Source organism: Podarcis erhardii, assembly GCF_964252035.2.
Source record: "Podarcis erhardii genome assembly, chromosome: 13".
Taxonomy (NCBI): domain Eukaryota; kingdom Metazoa; phylum Chordata; class Lepidosauria; order Squamata; family Lacertidae; genus Podarcis; species Podarcis erhardii.
The window spans coordinates 19733205-19751472 of record NC_138502.1 but is presented as its reverse complement, the minus strand read 5'-3'; the positions used below and the strand labels follow the sequence as shown (position 1 = coordinate 19751472).

Here is an 18268-nt window from a genome sequence, read left to right as displayed (position 1 = left end):
AGTTGGAAGGCGTGACTCGTAATTGGCAAAGGCCGGATTTGACAGATGAATTGTGAGGAAAAGGTGCTCTGTGCCCACTCAGAGATGTTTGTTTGTTTGTTACCTGCCCTTCACCCTAAGGTCCCAAGGCAGGTTCAATAATAAAAAAACACTAACTGCATACACCCCGTGCATTTAAAGCTTCCTGCTGAAATCCTGTAATTTGTTATACCACAAATGTTCCAATTTTTTTTTTATTTTTTGGGGGGTCCTGCAAGGCGCTAAATAAAATCTGCTTCTTTAATCACCATTCCTGTGGAGTTTTGTTTTTTTTAATAGAAACGAGCTGATGGTTAGCGTAGCAATCACAGCCTGAAGATAAAAACTTTAAAACAAAGTATGGCAGCAAGGAGGGTTCAGAGCCACAGGAGCTTGTACTTCCACATACTTCCTACTGATGCCACATACAGTGGCACTTCTGCGGTTTCCTCCCCCTGCAAACTAACACGGTTTTGCACAGGAATTCACAGCTGAAACATGCAACCTTTAAAAGCAGACGAAAGGATGTATGGTAGCACAGTGCAACTTACTTGCGCTGTCCGGGCAGAAGGGGGAGTGGAGACTGGCGATGGGCAAAATGCCGAGCATGCAATGGGTAGAGTTAAAAACTGGATGCACTAACGTGGGCGCATTGGGGAAGCATCACAGGACAACTGAGAAAGAGGGATGATGTGTGGACGGCCCACTATAAATCCACTTCCAACACATTACTAATACACCAACAGCATGTTGCTGCATACGCCCACAATAAAAAGAGCCTTAATATTGCAGCCTTTAAAGCCCTTTCGAGCCTCTTTTGCATACTATTTGTTAGTGAATGTTGAAATGCTATTTTAAATACTCCTGTATCAGATTTTGGGACTGCTGGTGTATTTCCACACCCATTTCAACCTCCTTGTTGGTTTCATGACACCTCTCAAAGGATGCAGTTGATTAGAAGTATATTTCAGTCTCCCGCCCACCACTTCCTCCCTGCCCTCCACACATTGGGGGAATGGCTTTTCTTGTCTTTTAACCTGTCCTCCCTCATTGGGAAGTGTCTCTTGGTTGACTGATATAAAGAATCCGGCTTCTTCAGGCAATCTATCCTCCCTTTCCGCTGTTCCCATTCCCCCGCAGAACTGGTAAGGCTGGGAAGGAAACCTTGCCAGTTTCACCAGCTTTGAAAAAAGTCATGCACTCTTGTGAACACAACCAGGAGCCAGGGTAGCATTGTGCAGAGCAAAGCCACTATTCCTGCCCCCTCTGCAGGAAAAGACCTGACCCACATTTAGAACACATTCAGTGCATATTTAAAACATATTACTTCCTTCCCCCCCCCCCATCCTGAGAAATGTAGTTTCCTTCCTCACAGAGCTACGATTTCCAGCACCCTTAATAAGCTACAGTTTCCAGAATTTTTTTTTTTTTTGGGGGGGGGGGCAGCTGTGTGCTTCAAATGTGCATTAGATGTGCTCTAAATGTACATTGTTAATCTTGTCTGCCGATTCAAGATTAATGGGGAGCAGCAGCTTCCTGAAAAAACCTACTGAGGCACCAGATGATAGTTTTCATACTATCAGAGACCAACAAATCTCAGTTGGTAGAGTGTAAGACTCTTAATCTCAGGATTGTGAGTTTGAGCCCCATGTTGGGCAAAAGATTCCTGCATTGCAGGGGTTGGGCTATATGACCCTCATGGTCCCTTCCAACTCTTATGATTCTGATATCTGGTGGCTGTGAATTCCACTGGGAAACACGGTTGTTAGCAGGGTGGGAAAACAAAGTTTCTTGCACCTAATGTTTAGAGATGTTCTAATAACCTGAGCAACCCAGTGGTCAAATTACTGGTGGGAGGGAGAGAAGGAAGGGCTTCCAGCCTCCTTACCTTTTATGACACATACCATTTAGGTACTTTTTTTTAGAAATGTACAGGGTGACACAATACAAATAAAATTCTGGCAAGTCAGAGACTGAAGCTTGTGGATTTCATACACCCCCACCCGTACCCAGAGTTGCAGTTAGGTAATTTTAGACTCTGGACATGAGGTGGAGGGGGAACTAAGTGAGATGGCAATGAATATTCCGTATTCCTTCGCTTGTTTAAAAATATGGCAGGTGAGCCTTACTGCGTTTGAAGACCCCCCTTCGTCATTCTCCTGATGGTGCCCCTGGGCCACCCTACCTCTCCTCCTACAATTCGAGGGCTGCTTGGGCCCAAGAGTGCAGGGCGACCAAGGGCCCAAGACGAGGAGCTCTCGTCTTCCCTGGCAGTTCACCAGAGACCTCCAGTTGCCCCTCCTTTCCACCCCCACCCCACCCCCAAATCTCTGAAATGTGGAGCTGGAGGAACATCAGAGCAAGCGTGACAAGACAAGCTTGAAAGAAGAGGGACATGTCCCAAGGCTGCCTCCCGGGTGGGGGCCAAGAGGAGATTAGAGATGCTAAATGTGTAATCAGTTAAAGCATGCAGAGGCTTTGAAGATTCAAAGGGAATCGGTGTGGAGGGTGTCGTGTGAGCCTTGGCTGCAGGCAAAAGAAACACAGGAGACCCTTTTAGATCTTATATTGGGGGGGGGGGGATGGAGGAAGATCAAAGAGTTCAAAGGCGCATTTAATCTGCCATGCCAAGACAGTCAAGTGCAGGCAAAGCACAAGGGGGGGGGGGTGGACAGGACTCCCCCCTCCAGTCCAGCTCTTTGACCTCCAGCAAGGTCAGCAGTGGGTCCCTCTGGACTTTTAGTGGGGGGGGGGATGGGTTCCAGCCCTGCTCTCAAATCACCAGCAACTGCCTCAGGGAACGTGTTTCCATAGCGAGGTCAGCTCCAGAGCATGCAATGCATAGTAACAATGAGGGCCAGGGTGCTTCTGAGCATGGGCAAAGTTCTTCCCCTGCACTGGCATGACTAATTGCAACCTATCATCTGGGATAAACGTCTTGGTCTGTCCTGCATCAATAAAGGTTCCTGCAAAAAACAAACAGACCATGTAACACCTTGCAAGGAAAATCTAGCACATCAAGGAGAAAAATTCTGGCACAGCCCAATATCTGCTCTGCTGTTGGTTGGTTTTTCGCTGTGTGCAGGAACATCCCAAAGTTTGATTCTTCACCTGCAGCCTGATGGGGTACAGTCCCTTATTTGACCACCTCAGGTTTCTGCCACCTCCTTCCACTGCAGACATAGACCAGTCTGAAGAAGGCACAGATACTGGACCAGGAAGCAGAAAGGTGGGGCCGTGTGAAAATTCAGGAGTGCCTTTCTTGCTGTGGGAATTGGGGTCTGTTGTTTGCGTGTGTTGGGAATGCAGAGAAACCAGAGAAGTTTAATCTGGAGGATAAGAGCATGGCATGTCCAGGAATCAACAGGGGAGACTTGCCTACCTGCTTGCTCCTCCCCGTGAAGAGCAGAAGCAAATCCAGGTTGCAGAATGCATATTTTCTTGACGCAGAATCCTGATTACACTACACACACATGTACCATTTCAAAAAGGACAATAGGCACAGATGTGGCCAGCCTTCTTCCCAACAAAATAACGCCGAGTGCCAGCCTGCGTTCTTCAGGTGCCCCACGCAAGGAAACCCGTAATCCGAACTGGCGAAGAGAACCGGCCGCTCTGGGCCCTGTCCCTCCCTGGGAACCCAGGAGTCCTGGCTCCTAGCCGGCCTTGTTCTATCCCAGACATATTAATGTCCTTCCACAGCTGGGAATAGGCCCAGGAGCCTCGCTTTGCCTTCCCTGCCACTGCCCCCCCCCCCGCCTCCGAGCCTGAAGCCTCTCTGTGGTGTAACCAGACGCCTTTGCAGCCCAGCAGACAGAAGCCCCGGGGGACAGGCCCCACCTGTTGCCGGGGATGGAAATAGCTGAGAACATAATAAACAGGTGGTTGATATAAAGCAAAAAAGGGTGGGCGGGGAGGGGGGCGTAGGGATTTCGGGGTGGGGGGAGATCTCTTGGTGGGGACAGACGGACGTAGAAGCCTACAGAGGCCTGGAGCCTGGATGTCTAACAGGTGGTGAGTGTTGGCAGCTGGGTCCTTCGACGCTACAGGCTGCTTGGGCCTAGCGGCGGGGGTGGGGTGGGGGGGAGTGCAGAATTGGGGACCAGGGCGGGTTGGGGGGGCATGAATGTGAGGTGGCCTTGGAGATCAGGAAGGGGGGGACATCAGAGGGACAAATGGCTCAGGGCTCTCTGTTCTCTTGAGCCCTGGGATTGCGGAAGAAATACAACGGAACGCACACCGGGGGGTGGAGGGAGAAATAGCCCTCTTCCGACAAACGTGGGATTAGCTATTTCGGTACCATTGTGGAGAACTTCCTCCTGTTGGGGAGCTGCTGCAGCTGTCCAAAGGCCAGCAGTCTGTCGCGGCAAAGCAATAGGGAAGGGGGCAGAGGAGAATTCCCAGAGTACTTGCGATGCCTTTCTTTCAATAAATATATAAATAAGTAGATGCCAGGGGCGCTTTCACACCTTTAGGAACTGGCGTGTGAGGATGAGCCCATGTGTGCACGCACATGCTCTCTCCTCCCCACTCCAGGGATCCTGGAGCTCCTTCGACATTTGTCCTTGTGTGAGAAAACCAGTGAGGTTTCTTCGGAAGGCAGCTTACCTTTCCCTCACTAATCTTCCTCCGCAAGGTGCAAGGTGGGAGGGGGGCCCTTGGGGATGTTTCAGACTAGGCCGGCTGTGAGGAAGCCATCATGCACATGTATGTACAGCTCACACGTGAAAAGGGAGGTCAGGCTGTGTGCACACCATGTTTATAAAGCGCACTGCTTCCGTCGGAGAACTCTGGGAACTGTAGTTTACCCCTCACGGTGCAACAGTTCCCAGCACCCTCAACGACCTGCAGTTCTCTGGATGCTTTGGGGTAAGTTGTGCGCTTTCTACGCATGATGTGTACTCTGCCTTACACATGGGAGAGAGACAGAGATGAGCGGCTGTGTGGACCCCTCCCCTCAGCTTACTGCTACCTCATCCAGTTGCTCCAAATACCGTATTTTTTGCTCTATAAGACTCACTTTTTCCCTCCTAAAAAGTAAGGGGACATGTGTGTGCGTCTTATGGAGCGAATGCAGGCTGCACAGCTATTACAGAAGCCAGAACAGCAAGAGGGATTGCTGCTTTCACTGCGCAGCGATCCCTCTTGCTGTTCTGGCTTCTGAGATTCAGAATATTTTTTTTCTTGTTTTCCTCCTCCAAAAACTAGGTGCGTCTTATAGAGTGAAAAATATGGTACATTTCTGTCTTCTTAGCTGCAACACTGCAAGCAAGCTGGGAAATGGGGATAGAACGGCTGCAGCAACCAAGTGTGAGAGGGAAAGCATGATGGGGCCGGTCCAAGATATTTTGCTTCCTGAGGCAAAGAAGGTGCCCCTCTCTCCCCACCCCAGAATCCAACCAGGCTGACAGTTTTGACAGCAGAATTTCACTTCAGGTCTCGCAACTGGGAAGTTCTCTCCCTCGCACCTGAGGGCAGCAGTTAGCAAGCTTAGGGGAGCTGCCATCACCGTTTGACACCCCTCCACATCTACCGCCTGAGGCAGCCACCTCCTTCTGCCAGCTGCCCTCCTGCTGTCACATCTAGCTGGGCCCTCAGGAGAAATAAGTCTATCCCTGTCTAGTAACCATGATGGCTACATGGAACTTCCATGAGCAGAGGCAGTGTACCACTGAATACCACTAACTGGAAGACGACAACGAGGGAGAGGGCTTTTGCGCTCCCGTGCCCTGCTTTTGGGCTTCCCAGAGGCATGACTGACCAGTGAGGGAAGATGGACCTTGGATCTGATCCAGCAGGACTTGTTTAATGACCGTTTGAGCGTCCTGACGATGAGGAAACTCAGTGACATGGATGTGAGGCAGATCGTCAATAAGAGCCCGAAAGAGAGACAGCTGCCACCTCCCAAATGTCACTCTTTTGCAGGACAGATTCAATCACATACCAGAAACTAAGATTGGCACAACTGAAGAGTTCTGGTGCAACAAATCCACATCATTCCACTTTTCAAAACATACTCTGCGGTAAGGAAAGTGACAAAGAAAAGGGTGGGATAATGATCAATTGATGGGAAGTTATACATGAGCTCGGTGCAAACTAATCCGGAGGGATGTTCTCCGATGTATAACCTCCCCACAGACAAATCTGGAGGAATGCTCAATAAGGAGGTCGTCTGGGGGATCTTGGTGTGGCAGAACGGCCAGAGCACCGGATATGGCCCTGAAATGCGAGTCCCACCTCCGCTTTCGGGATGCACGGAAATGTGGAGGTGTCAGCCGAGGGTGTGTAGGAGGGAAAGGAAACTGGAGATAGAGATAGGGATGGGGTGCACAGTGGGTCATTTCACACTCCAGACTTAATGGTCTTATGGGGGTGGGGGAGCTCTCTAGATGGCCATGTGTTTTATTTCGTTTATTTAAAACGGTCTCATCCCCCTCTCCCTTTAGATGTGTATTACCAGTAGCGGACAAAATTGCAGGGCAGAGACAAAAAGCTGTGCTGCCAGCATTGCTGTTCCTACGGCACTGTGGCAGGGCAGGGTGGTCCTCACAGCCCCCACTTTGCCCTGCCCTGCTCCAGGGCCAGCTAGGTACAAGTTGTGATGTCAGTTTTGGGATGGCAGGTCTGCCACATCAGCCAGAGCTGTGGAACATAGGAAGCTGCCTTATACCGAGTCTGACCATTGGCCCATCTAGCTCCATAGTGCCAACACAGACTGGCAGCAGCTCTCCAGGGTTTTCGGGTGTGGGTCTCTGCCAGCCCTACCTGGAGATGTCAGGATCGAACCTGGGACCTTCCTCATGAAAAGCTGATGCTCTGAGTTACGGCTTTCCCCCTTGTTTCAAAATTCAGCAAGCCCCACACCTGCTGCACTTGGGGGGACGACTGCTCCTTCTACTGAGTGCGGGGTTCTGGACCTCTGCCCCACAGTCCTGCCCCGATGGCACCACACAGCTGCCACATATTGGGTCAACATTTTCATGGAGCTATCCACTACAAACCCAAAGTCTCGTTCCTGGTCAGTTAATAAATGGATGCAACAGACAGAATACTCTCTAACATTTCACAGAAGAGAACAGGAATATGATCATTTGGTGCAGTGGTTCGACTGGCAACCTAGGACTGGGGAGAGACCAGCTTCAAATCCCCCCTCAGCTATGAAGTTCTCAGGGCTCATCAATCTCTCTCAGCCAGTAGCCTGCTTCATAAGCCTGCTGTGAAGATAAAATGGGACAAGGGGAGAGTTCCTTGGCGGAATGGTGAGTTATAAATAAAAGCCAATTCTCCAACCAAGGGCTGTTGCCTGAATGCATCTGTTGCATTGCTGAAATTCCTGTTCTGCATGCTACGTTAATTTACTGTACTTTTGCAATAGGTTGTCCTCTAGTGATCTAAATGGGAGGTGTTTGCTGTTATGGTTAAAAATAACTCTTAAAAGCATAATACAAAATATGCCTTAGTGTAGGATAGGGATGGGTGAATCTGCCCGTTTTGGCTTTTCTCAGTTTCTCATTTTCCTTAACTTATATTCAATTCTCCATATCTCCACATCAGTTCACAATTACGTGTTTTTTTTAAAGTCCTCGTGAACATTCATGAGAATTTTAGTGCAACTTGTTTATATGCCATTTTGCCTAGTATGTACGTACATTGTTGCAAAGCAATTCTCCCTGATATAATGCATTTTTTGTATGTTCTTTTCCCTAACATGTGCACACTTATGTACCCTTTATGCTAGCATGTGCATTTTTGTACACAGCACTTGCCTGGAAAGCTGCACTGCCAACTTTGGAAAAGTGCAAATTTTGGGATGGTTGCTTCCTTCAGTTCGCATATTGTTTTGGATCGTGCAAATGATTGTCTTGAGATGCAAACTGAATCGACTTTCTCCCTTGTCCCAGTGTAGGAATGGGGAAACTGTGATCCCCCAGATGTTGCTCCCCTTATCCTTGACCGCTGGTCCTGCAGGCTGGAGCCTTTCTCCCTTGCTGCCCCTCATGCCTGGAACTGCCACCCAATGCATCTTTCAGATGCTACCCCTGTTCCTTCAAATCCTTCTTCAAAACCCACCTTTTCTTTGATGGAAGACCATTAAGCCAACCTCTTTTGATGGTAATGTGAATTGCTTCACTTACTCTGAAATAGGGGCATTCCAGATGGCCAAGCCATGGGTCTTTAGCACTAGGCCCAAGATCTCCTGCTCCATCCCTGATTTATGCAAACGCATGCCAATAGGCCTGCAGTCCTGGCTCCACCTACTGTCAGTTGCCTTCTGACCCACCAGTTCCAATGGGCACCAGCTACCACTGGCAACGCCCCACTTCAAATGACAGTAAGCCAGCTCTGCTGTGTTTGGGGGCACTCCTGCTCACCTTGCCCCCAAAGTCATGCCCTGACAATCCTCACTGCCCCTTAGTTCCTATCTCTTCCTGCAACTAAGCCCAAGTACATGTAACTGTGCCCAGCAGATATACTTCCCCTGTTTACTTTTGCCTCCATTTTTCTACCCCTCCTACCATCGCCTCCTCTATGACAAATTTTGGATTGTATGCTCCTCGGGCCAGAGACCCCTCTCCTTCATTTTTCTCTGCTACGCATGTTGATGGCACTTTACAAGCAAATAATAATAATAATAATAATAATAATAATAATAATAATAATAATAGTTATTATTGTGCGCACACAATGGAATGAGCTTTTTTCTAACCTAGGATACAAAATAAACAGTTTTAGTCATGTAGTAATCATCCTGCTGCTCCACCGCGCTGGAAATTGATCCACAAGGTATCTCTTCCACCGTGATGTGGGTCAGCTACCGACCGGACCATGGGATGCAGAGGTCAGAGTAAACAGGGAAGATCTAAGGCACTCTGCAAACTACAAGAGGTGGGGAGGCCCACAAGATGCAGCTCATCTCTGAAGCCATGAGAGACAGAAAAGTAGCAACGGTAGACTCCTTTATATGGGGTAGGTGAAACTAAAACTGAATTTCAAAGGATTTCAACAAGCCTGACCAATGTGGATCTGAGAAGTTGCTTTCCCCCCCTTTTCCTCTCCCCACCTCTTTTCCCCAACTTAATGACAGGCAGAAGATCAGCTTAGTTTGCATACACGGGAATTATCCAGAGGACTGAAGTAGCTGGTTGATAAACGCTTATGGCAAATGTATGTAACGGAATAAATCCTCCACAACTACCCTGCCTTCACACCTGGGGTTCTCTGTTCAAAACCACACAATAGGGATCAGAAATCCTAGCTCACCCAAACAATAAACATGTGAGCATAATTAACTAGTGCAGGAGGTGGTGATGGCAATCAGTTTATGTCTTCTTTATAAAAAAAAGAGTATATTCTTAATGATTCTATATTACTGCATAAATTAACCCCAGTTCTGTATTCACAATTACAAAAGCATCAACATTCCACAAAGGCAGAAAGTAATCTACCTTTCTTATACCACTCTTTATGAATCTCCTCCTTTTGCAACAATATGTTAAGAAAAAACATCAGAGGGTTATTGATTGATTCTGTATGCAATGACTGTGCTCACACACAGAGAGAAACATGCTTGGTTTAAGGAGTGTGGTCAGTGACAGCACCCTCACAAGAAAGTGAAAGATTTAAAACCACCGTTATAAAGAGGGAATGGGGAACAGAGCAGAAATGAACAGGCTCAACTGCCTCCTGAGCCAGAGCACCCCCTAATGGCAGTCTGCTGCACTGCAGCTGGCCTTTTCTGTGCTCACTCAAACGTGGGAAAACACACACAAAAGTGAATTTGAAAGGGACTGTCCAGCATTTCCTGTTGAAAAGGAAATGGGAGAGAAACTGTGGTTTTGATCCTAGTAAAAGAACAAAGAGACAACAAGCTGGGCTTTGTGCTCTGTAGCCACAGGGATTGCCAACATTTTGTCCTGCCTTTTCCAAGTGCACAATATAAAGGCAGAAGTTCAACCGGCAAAGAATCTACAGCAGCTGCTTGCCATGCAGGCAAGATTCACTTGCTGAATATATTCTTGCCATACAGCAGAGAATGCCTTGCTTTGCTGGGTGGGAAGTATTTTCAGGGATGGATAAGACTCTGTGACAGGTAGAAAGCTCCTTCATGTACCATTCAAGATGCTGTCTGGAAGAGGAACCTGTTTTTGTGCTTATTTTATCCTACAACATCTTCCTTTACCACCACCACCCACCCTTTAATCCTCACTACAACCCTGTGGTGTAGCTTATGCTGAGATAGAGAATGACTTGGCCTCAGGTCACTCATTGAGCTTCTTGGCTGAGTGGGGAAATTTGAACCCAGGTCTCTCTGCTCTAAGCCTGACACTCGGGATTGCCAACCTCTGAGGGACCGTGGGACCGTCTGCAAAGCAGAGAAACCGCCACAGCAACCAAGCACATGCCACAGCCTAGGGTATTGGCGACAACAGAGTGCCTTGTCCAATTTCAGCTGGTGTGGAGAGGACCCCATTGGTGATCCTTGCCCTACAGCAGCCTTTGCCAACCTGGTGCCCTCCGTGTGGCTTTAGACTGCAGCTCCCACCAAGCCCTTCCAGCTAAGGGCATTGCTGCGCTATGCCCTCGGCACCTGGCAAGAGGCACGGCAACTCCAGAGCTGCGCCAGGAAAGAGCCACGGCTTCGTTCTGGTGACGGATGCCTACTTGTGATTGTTGGGGCAGCAGGTGGGGCAGGTTCAGGATGTCCTCTTCCAGCGACAGAGAGTGTCTCTCCCCACAGATACTTGCATGAGGCTGTACACAACTCTGCCTCGGAGTCCCTGTATAGGTTTATCTTTGAAACTGGTGTCGAGATTGGGGGGGGGTGGAGTTTAAAAATCCCTTTGTTAAAAGGTGCCAAAGAGAAAAAGATGCCAGACATGGTCGCCATCTGATCTTTGATTACTGCCCAGATTCAGCATCTAGATCCCTGCTGGGTGGGTAGAATGTAGCCAGCCTACTTTTTTCCTGCACCACCGCCCCCCCCCCCCCCCGCCAGGAGGGGCATCTGTACCCATGGCATCAGCTTCATTAACTACAACTCTGGGATCCCAAATTTCAGGGTTCGTAGTTAGTGAAGCCCCCAGGGTTCTCGACCCAGAACATCCCCGTATTAGCTGGGCTTCTCTGATAGACCTTATCCTGTGAAATTGCCTACTGATAATTTTACAGACTCAGACAAAGGCTGGATTCACACCACACACTGAAAGCACATGGCTTCCCCAAAAAACCCCAGGGAACTGTAGTTTGTGAAGGGTGCTGGGACATAGTCCTGTGCAGGGTAAACTACTGTTCTCATGATTCTTTGGGGAAAGCCATGCAATTTAAATGCATGATGTGGGTGCAGACTCAAGCCTAGTATTGTCTACTCAGACAGGCAGCAGCTCCCCGGGGTCTCAGCTGGGAGCTTTCCTCATCAACCACTGCTCCCTGATTATTATTATTTTTTTAACTGAAGATGCCAAGACTTGTGCTCTGTTGCTGAGCCACGTTGACCCCTTCTCCAAGATATGGCCTCTCTGGAATGTACCTCTGCATGTGATCTTAAAGAAGAAAAAGAACCTCTAAGCATGTGCTGAGTGTCTTCCCCGGCCTGTGCCACAACAGAATATGCACACGTTTGGGGTGATTATGATCAGTTTTGATGTCAAAAGATGAATCTCCAAATCAAAGGGCATGGTTTTATTTTTGGGGGGTGGGGCGATTAAAACATAACCTGTTACCTGCATTGCTATCCATAAAATCACTTGGGGGAAAGAAACAGAACTTATTGTTCCATCAAGCCTTTGGCATTATCTCTTGGTCCAGGTACTCTGCCTACTTCAGCTAAAGTTAAGTATGCGTCACTGAAATAATCACATTTTCTTCCCCGCAGGTCCCTTGCACCCAATTACCCCTCCTCCCTTCTGTTGCCACACTTGCATCTGTTCTTTTATACTGTATGATTGTTGGGGCAGAGACCTGCCATTTCATTCTTTGTAAAGTGCCCGGGACATTGAAGGAACAACAATATCCAGCTTACAGCCTCCCCACAAAAATGTTCTGTTATGAAGAAGAGAGGAGAGAGAGAGAGAGAGAGAGAGCTCAGTCAGTAAAGCATGAGACTCTTAATCTCCGAGTTGTGGGTTCGAGATTCACATTGGGCAAAATATTGCTGCATTGCAGGGGGCTGGAGACTCAGTGAACCTCATGGTCCCCTTCCAACTCTGAGATTCTATGACCCAAATCTTGGAATAGCTTGTCAAGCTGATGAATATCTTTGAAAGTAATTGGGTTGGGGGAAGGATGAAGAAAGGAAAGCATACCTTGCTCTGGGGGGAGGCGGGGCCCTTCCTACCCCCCCACCCCAGCCCAGCAGTTCCCTAGCATCAGCAGCATTGCAGACTGCAGCCTACCTCCCCAATTATAACCCAGCCCAACCCTGTTGAGCCAGTTCCTGCCACTTGGGATTCCCATCTGACAGGTATCCTGGACGGCAGCCAAAACGCAAGTGGGGAGACAGATGCCGCCTGGGCCAGAAAGTGTGGGTGAAGAACTGGACCGCAGGGGTGGGGATCTGTCCCAGACACTTTCTCTTTCTCTTCTCTCTCTCTTTCTGCTGCGGCAGGGGTCCAGCAGCTGTCTAGGGGCCGAGTGTGTGAAATCGGCTGGGCTCCGTCTGTCTGCCGTCGGGGCCGGGTGGGACAGGTGGCCGCTGAACTGTGCCTTTGAGGCTGGGGGCTCATCGGGCCAAGCAAGGGAGGCTGGGAGGGGGGAGGGAGAGGGGGGAGGGAGCCAGAAGGGGTCCTACCAGGCCAAGGGAAGGCTTGATGCTGCCAACCACAACGGCAGCTCCAGCCATCCTCCTCTCTCTCTCTGGCCATCAGTCCGACACACCCTGCCATCCAACTAAAGGACCAGAGCAATGGGACTCTTGCACCAGCAGCCCCCTCCCATGTACCCCCCCCTGACCACTCCCTGCCCTTCCACATGACCCCCATCCTCAAAGCACAGACAATATAGGAGTCCTGCTTCTCAAGTCAGTAGAAACAGTCTCAAAGAGAACCCAGGAGTCCTGGCCATCTTGCCTCCCCCAACATACATTTCAAGTTTTAACACATTCAGCACCTGTCCCAGAGCTGTGAAGGGGGACCCAGGAGTCCTGCCCTGCTTCCTCTGGGTTTTCCTCGCTGTTCCCAGCCCTCCTGCCCCACTCTGGGCCACTCCCTGCTCCCCCAGCCCCCATTCCCAGAGCTGAGAAGAGGGCCCTGGCTCTAATACCCCCCCTCCCCGTCCCTCACTATTACACACTATTACACACAGAGACCTTCCTTCCCTTCCGCAGTTCTCACTCACCTGCCCTCTGCAGAGCCCTCGACCCTCGAAGAAGCACCAACAGCAGACCAAAGACCACCCAGGGCATTTCTGGACGGTGTCACCCCTTTGCCCGGTGCACCCAGGCTGCCCCACACCTGGAGGGTGTAGGAACAGCCAGGGTCCCAAGCTAGAGCCCAGCTGGGGGAGGGAAGGGACAAGAGGGGTGTCTCTGGACTGTCACGGCGCCAGCCAATCGAGGATCTAGGCGGGATCTTCCAGGGTCTGCATGGATGGCGGTGAAGGACGCTGGCGATCCAGTCGTTTTCTGGGATCTCGCGGGTGGAGCCTGCTAACTAGCCATTGCATCGGAGGGGCTCGGATACCCCTCGGCTCCTCTTCCTGCTCCGGAGAAGTCGCTGTCAAGCAGTCGGTGGGTCGGAAAGGATCTCGTTGATCTGTCCGCAGGATCTAGGGATCACATGTCGCTGGTCCCCAAGGGGCACCGTGGGGCGGCGACTGTCTTCTCCTGTCCTGAAAGTGCAGCAGCCCGAGGGCGCCTTGGGTCCCAAGCGAAGTTTCTCTCGCACTTCGACGGGGCGCAAGCTTAGCTGGTATCCTTCCGGATCTGCCACGTTCCGAGCCGGCTGTCCCCAAAGGATCTGGAATCCACTAGAGTCCGAGCGCGGTGGCTCATCTCCCCCGGTCTTCCTGAGTGAGGATCCGGCGGTCAGACGGGACGGGGTCCCGCCTCACCCTTCTTAGCTCTCTTCACCGCTTCAGCCGCCGAGTAGGATCTCGGATCTGGTAGATCTCTTGCCAGAAGTGATGCTCGTGGATCTCTCTTTCTCTCCTCCCCTCTCCGCCTCTCTCGGCTTCCGACCAATCCCTTCTCGGCCTCCTTCTCCCTCCTTAGGGAAATCTGGAGTCTCTCCGGAGCCCCGAGGGATGGTGTGTGGATCAATTCTTGTCCACGACGGGTTTGCTCACCAGGTGCGTTCCTTCCATCCCGGAGGGGATCTCGGCGCCTGTCAGGCGGCGCCGTTCAGCGTATCCCTACTCGCCGCCCTCTCCCCGCCACCTCCAGAGCGGAGTTCGCAGGCGGACCAAACCCGAGCGGAATAGTCTGCGGCTCTGCTTACGTCCAGGCGGACCTGTGGTAGTCCGGGCTTTTCCTGGGGGGCGAGTAGTCGGAACCCGCCCCAGGCAGCCCCCAGAGGAGCCTGGGCAGCCGCCGCCCTCGTGGTGGAACCACCTGCAGCGGCAGCCCCGCAGCTCCCTCGGCTGGGCGCTTGTTCGACGGGGCCGGTTCCTGGCTCGGCGGCTTCTGCTGCTGCTGCTGCCGCCGCCGCCGCCGCCCTCCGCTCTCTGTTCCCCCCAGCTCGCTCCCCTGGCAGCCGGAGGCAGAAGAGAAGGCGGCTCCCCCGCCATCCCCACCCCACTCCCAGCACATCTCCCCGCCCCGACCGGCGGCCGCCCCTGGGACGTCCCATCCCGAAGGGGAGGGCCGAGAGGAGGAGGAGGAGGAGGCTTCTCTTCTCGGCGCGACTTCTTTGCGGCCGCCTCGCTCTCTTTCTCTCTCATCTCTGCGCGCGGCCTTGAAATCTGAGACGGGGCGGGAAGAGGAGGGGAAGGAGGGGGCCAGAGGGTGTGCGGTTTGGGGGCGAGCGGGTGGGAGAGGAGGCTGGGCAGCCCAGGGCTTCACTTGGGACATAGCTCACAGCCCAGAACCAGTTTTTTTTCCCCTGCTGGGCCTCAAGCCCCGGAACATGTGAGGAGAGTGTGCCTCTGAGCACGTGCAGAGTTGATCGATCATTCTTTCTCTCTCTTCATGCCATCGTCCTCACGCGTCTGGAACCAGGGGAGAAAGGTGGGTGAGGCTGACTGCCAGAACATTTGAGCCCCCGCACCTCTTCTTTTTAAAACGGAGCACTGGCCGGGGCTCCGGAGGGTCAATGCCTCCTGTAGCCTGTTTTTTAAATGACTGCGGACACACTGTGCATGCAGAGCACATTCCCCCACCCCGCAAGAATCCTGGGAACTGGCCTTTGATAAGGGCGCTGGGAATTTTAGCTCAGTGAGGGGCGAGCTACAGTTCCCAGCATTCTTTGGCACTCTTTTGAGGGGTGGGGTGTGGATGCAGCCAAGGCCAGCAGGCCTCAAGGCTGGTGCCTATCAAGGTGGAACATCTCTGGGTACCAGCAATGTGCCATCATCCCCTTCTGCAAAGTCCTGCATTAAAGGTTAAAGAGAGAAGAGGAAGTGGTTTACAATTAAAACTCAGCACCAGCTACTTAAAAAATGAGCATCAAGCAGACCGAATCCTAGGGATCCTGGCTCATTACCCCATGTCAACGCCACCCCAGTATTGAAGGGAACGAGGAACCAGAGCACTCTGGTTCAGTGATTCTCACTTCATAATTTTTGTAATAAGGAAGATGGTGAATTGCGGATCGTACACACAGGATCATTCCCTGGTGCAGACGTGAGCCGAGAGTTTGGAGGGGGCCTTGTAGGATACGCAGCCTGACCACTGCCGGATGCAAAATATCCAGCGCTTGGAGCATCCTCGGCAGACACTTGTTCAGCCTCTTGAAGACCTCCAGCAAAGGAGAGACACGTACACGCGACCAGGTAGAAATGGCCAAAGTGCTGTTTCTTCCAATGCCCAACCACAGTCCTGACCTTAAGCCCTATAGATCATTTAGCCTGGCTAAAAGTATTTGCTCACATCCAGAGGGTATTCCCTGTGCACAACCTGTGTACACCACCAGCTGGACAGTATGCTTGTAAACCTATGAACATGAAAGGTTCAATGAGATGAGTGCACCATCTGGATACCGGTGAACCCACTATCAAGTGTACACCTATTCACACAAACACCTGTACGTGCGTACAGACAACTTGCTTCTAAGGTGTCAACGAGCCTCCTTCAAATATTTGAATAATGCTAAAGGATTGTAGGTGGCGGTGGAAGGGCAGCTCTCATTACTCACTTAGGAGGAAATGCTTTCTGCACATGTTCAAAGGCAATTGCTTGTGTTAGATTACTGTGAGCCGGTCCTGGCAATGAAAACAGGTACTAGGTCCGAGTGCCTGATAGATTTATGACCTGCCTTGGCTCTGTCCAATGTAATCATTAAAATGTAGTTTGCTGGAGGAGACGGGAGTGGTATAATGTGGTATAATGGTTAAAGTGTTGTGGAAGGATTGGGAAGAGACCTCAGTTCAAAGCCCCACTCAGCCATGATGTTCATCTGGGTGACCTTGGACCTGTTACCACCTTGTAGGGTTGTGAGGATAAAATGGAAGTGCTGAGGAAGAACCATGAAGACCTCTGAGCTCTGGATATGGGCGGGAGAAGGCAGGAGAGAAATGAAATAAATAAGCCTCCCCTGGTTTTACGAAGTGGGTGGAGGTGGGAAGAGAGTGGTTCAAGTGTGTCAGAACCCCAGTCAACCCGCTTGGTGGTTCAGGGAATGTTGACACGGCAAAACTTAAAAACTGGTTTGAGAAACCAGTTTAATTATGGAGGCTTTCCTTCAAAGGATCTCGGTGACTGTCATCTTGTGAGGGTTGCTAAAAATGCTGTCTTTCAAGTCCCCTAAAGTAAAATTATTATTATTTTTCTAATTTGCAGTCCTTTTGTTCCCAGGATTCTTTGGTTTAGGGGCAGGGGCGTTGTTCAATGCTTTCATTTATTTCTAGCATTTCTATCCCAGCCTTCCCCCCCCCCCCAAAAAGGTGGCCAGGTGTACTCAGGAGGTCACAGACCCATGGCACCAATCTGCATAAAAAATTGCATATGCTAATATGTGTAAAGAGTGCAAATTAATTAAGGAGGTTTTCTCAAAAAGATCCCACAAATTAGTGGGCCTGCCATTGGCTGAATAGAGCCTCTATGATCAGAGGCACTATACCACCGACTCTCTGACACTAGGAACAATCCACGGAGGAGAGCTCTCAGCTTTCTGCTGTGCTTGTGAGCTTGTGTGGGTGTGAAGTCTAGCTGGCTGCTGTTGGCAACTGATCTGGGTGAACGTTGGTCCCACCCAGCAAGAGGATTGTTAGTAACACCAAGCTGTTGTAATGGGTTGCCTAAGCTGATGAGGTCAGGAATACAGTGGGGGTGGGGAGCCTATGGCCCTCCTGATGCCAGACTCCAGCTCTCGCTGGCCCCCAGCCGGCATAGCCGGCAGACAGGGAGGGCCACAGATTCTTGGGAGTGGTGGGACCCAAAATATAATACTGAAAGATTCCCTGTTCATGCTGCAGTGGGAGACAGCCTCTTGAACCCGAAGGACGCCCAGCCAAAGTGTGGGTGAGTTTTAGGCTGTTTGAAGATGGCTATCAGGAGAAAACAAGCTTGCTCCATCTTACATGTGGCAGCCCTTTAGATATTTGAAGATCACTATCTCCTCTCAGGCCCCTCTTTTCTAGGCTAAACATTCCCAACTCCCTCAACCGTTCCTCAACAGGCTTGGTTTCCAGACCCTTGATCATCTTGGTCACCCTCCTCTGCACACGTTTCAGTTTGTCAACATCCTTAAATTATGGCACCCAGAACTGGACACAGGACTCCAGGTGTGGTCTGACCAGAAGAGAGCAGTACTCTTCCTTCCCTTGACTTGGACACTAGACTTCTGTGGACGCAGCCTAGAATAGAAATCCATAACTAACAGTGGTCATCGCTGTTAATGGTCGTGTCAGGATGAGGTCTATACTGGCTGGTGGGGTGGGAGGGGGTGACACAAGGTGGAACTGAGCTGCCATAGCAGGGCCAGGTATTGGGATGAGCAAGCTGGGAGTGGGTTGAAGCACTCTGGAGCTTGGGGGCAGAGCAGCTGCTGATTCAAACCCCGGCCTCTCCAGGTAGGACTGGGACAGAAGGTTGTCTGAAATCCTGGAGAACAGCTGCCGGTCAGTGTAGGCAAAGTTAAGCTAGATAGACCAATGGTAG

At 50.8% G+C, this 18268-nt stretch overlaps 2 protein-coding genes and 1 long non-coding RNA gene across 3 annotated transcripts in view; 2 read left to right on the top strand and 1 right to left on the bottom strand.

Annotated features, from left to right (window-relative positions):
• The window catches only part of KREMEN2 (kringle containing transmembrane protein 2), a 31948-nt gene extending 17269 nt beyond the window's left edge, over positions 1-14679 (bottom strand). The window contains exon 1 of the mRNA XM_081837108.1: positions 13351-14679. Coding sequence (XP_081693234.1) covers positions 13351-13417 — 67 coding nt within the window. The 5' untranslated portion in view covers positions 13418-14679. The remainder of the gene's footprint in view (positions 1-13350) is intronic.
• Positions 3816-7748, top strand: LOC309327807. Its single transcript, XR_014150655.1, has 2 exons — positions 3816-3899; positions 5455-7748. It is a non-coding gene; the product is annotated as an uncharacterized lncRNA (long non-coding RNA).
• The window catches only part of LOC309327718 (sulfotransferase 1A1-like), a 137409-nt gene continuing 133235 nt past the window's right edge, over positions 14095-18268 (top strand). Inside the window, exon 1 of the mRNA XM_081837149.1 lies at positions 14095-14098. The gene's annotated coding sequence lies outside the window, so the exon portion shown is untranslated. The remainder of the gene's footprint in view (positions 14099-18268) is intronic.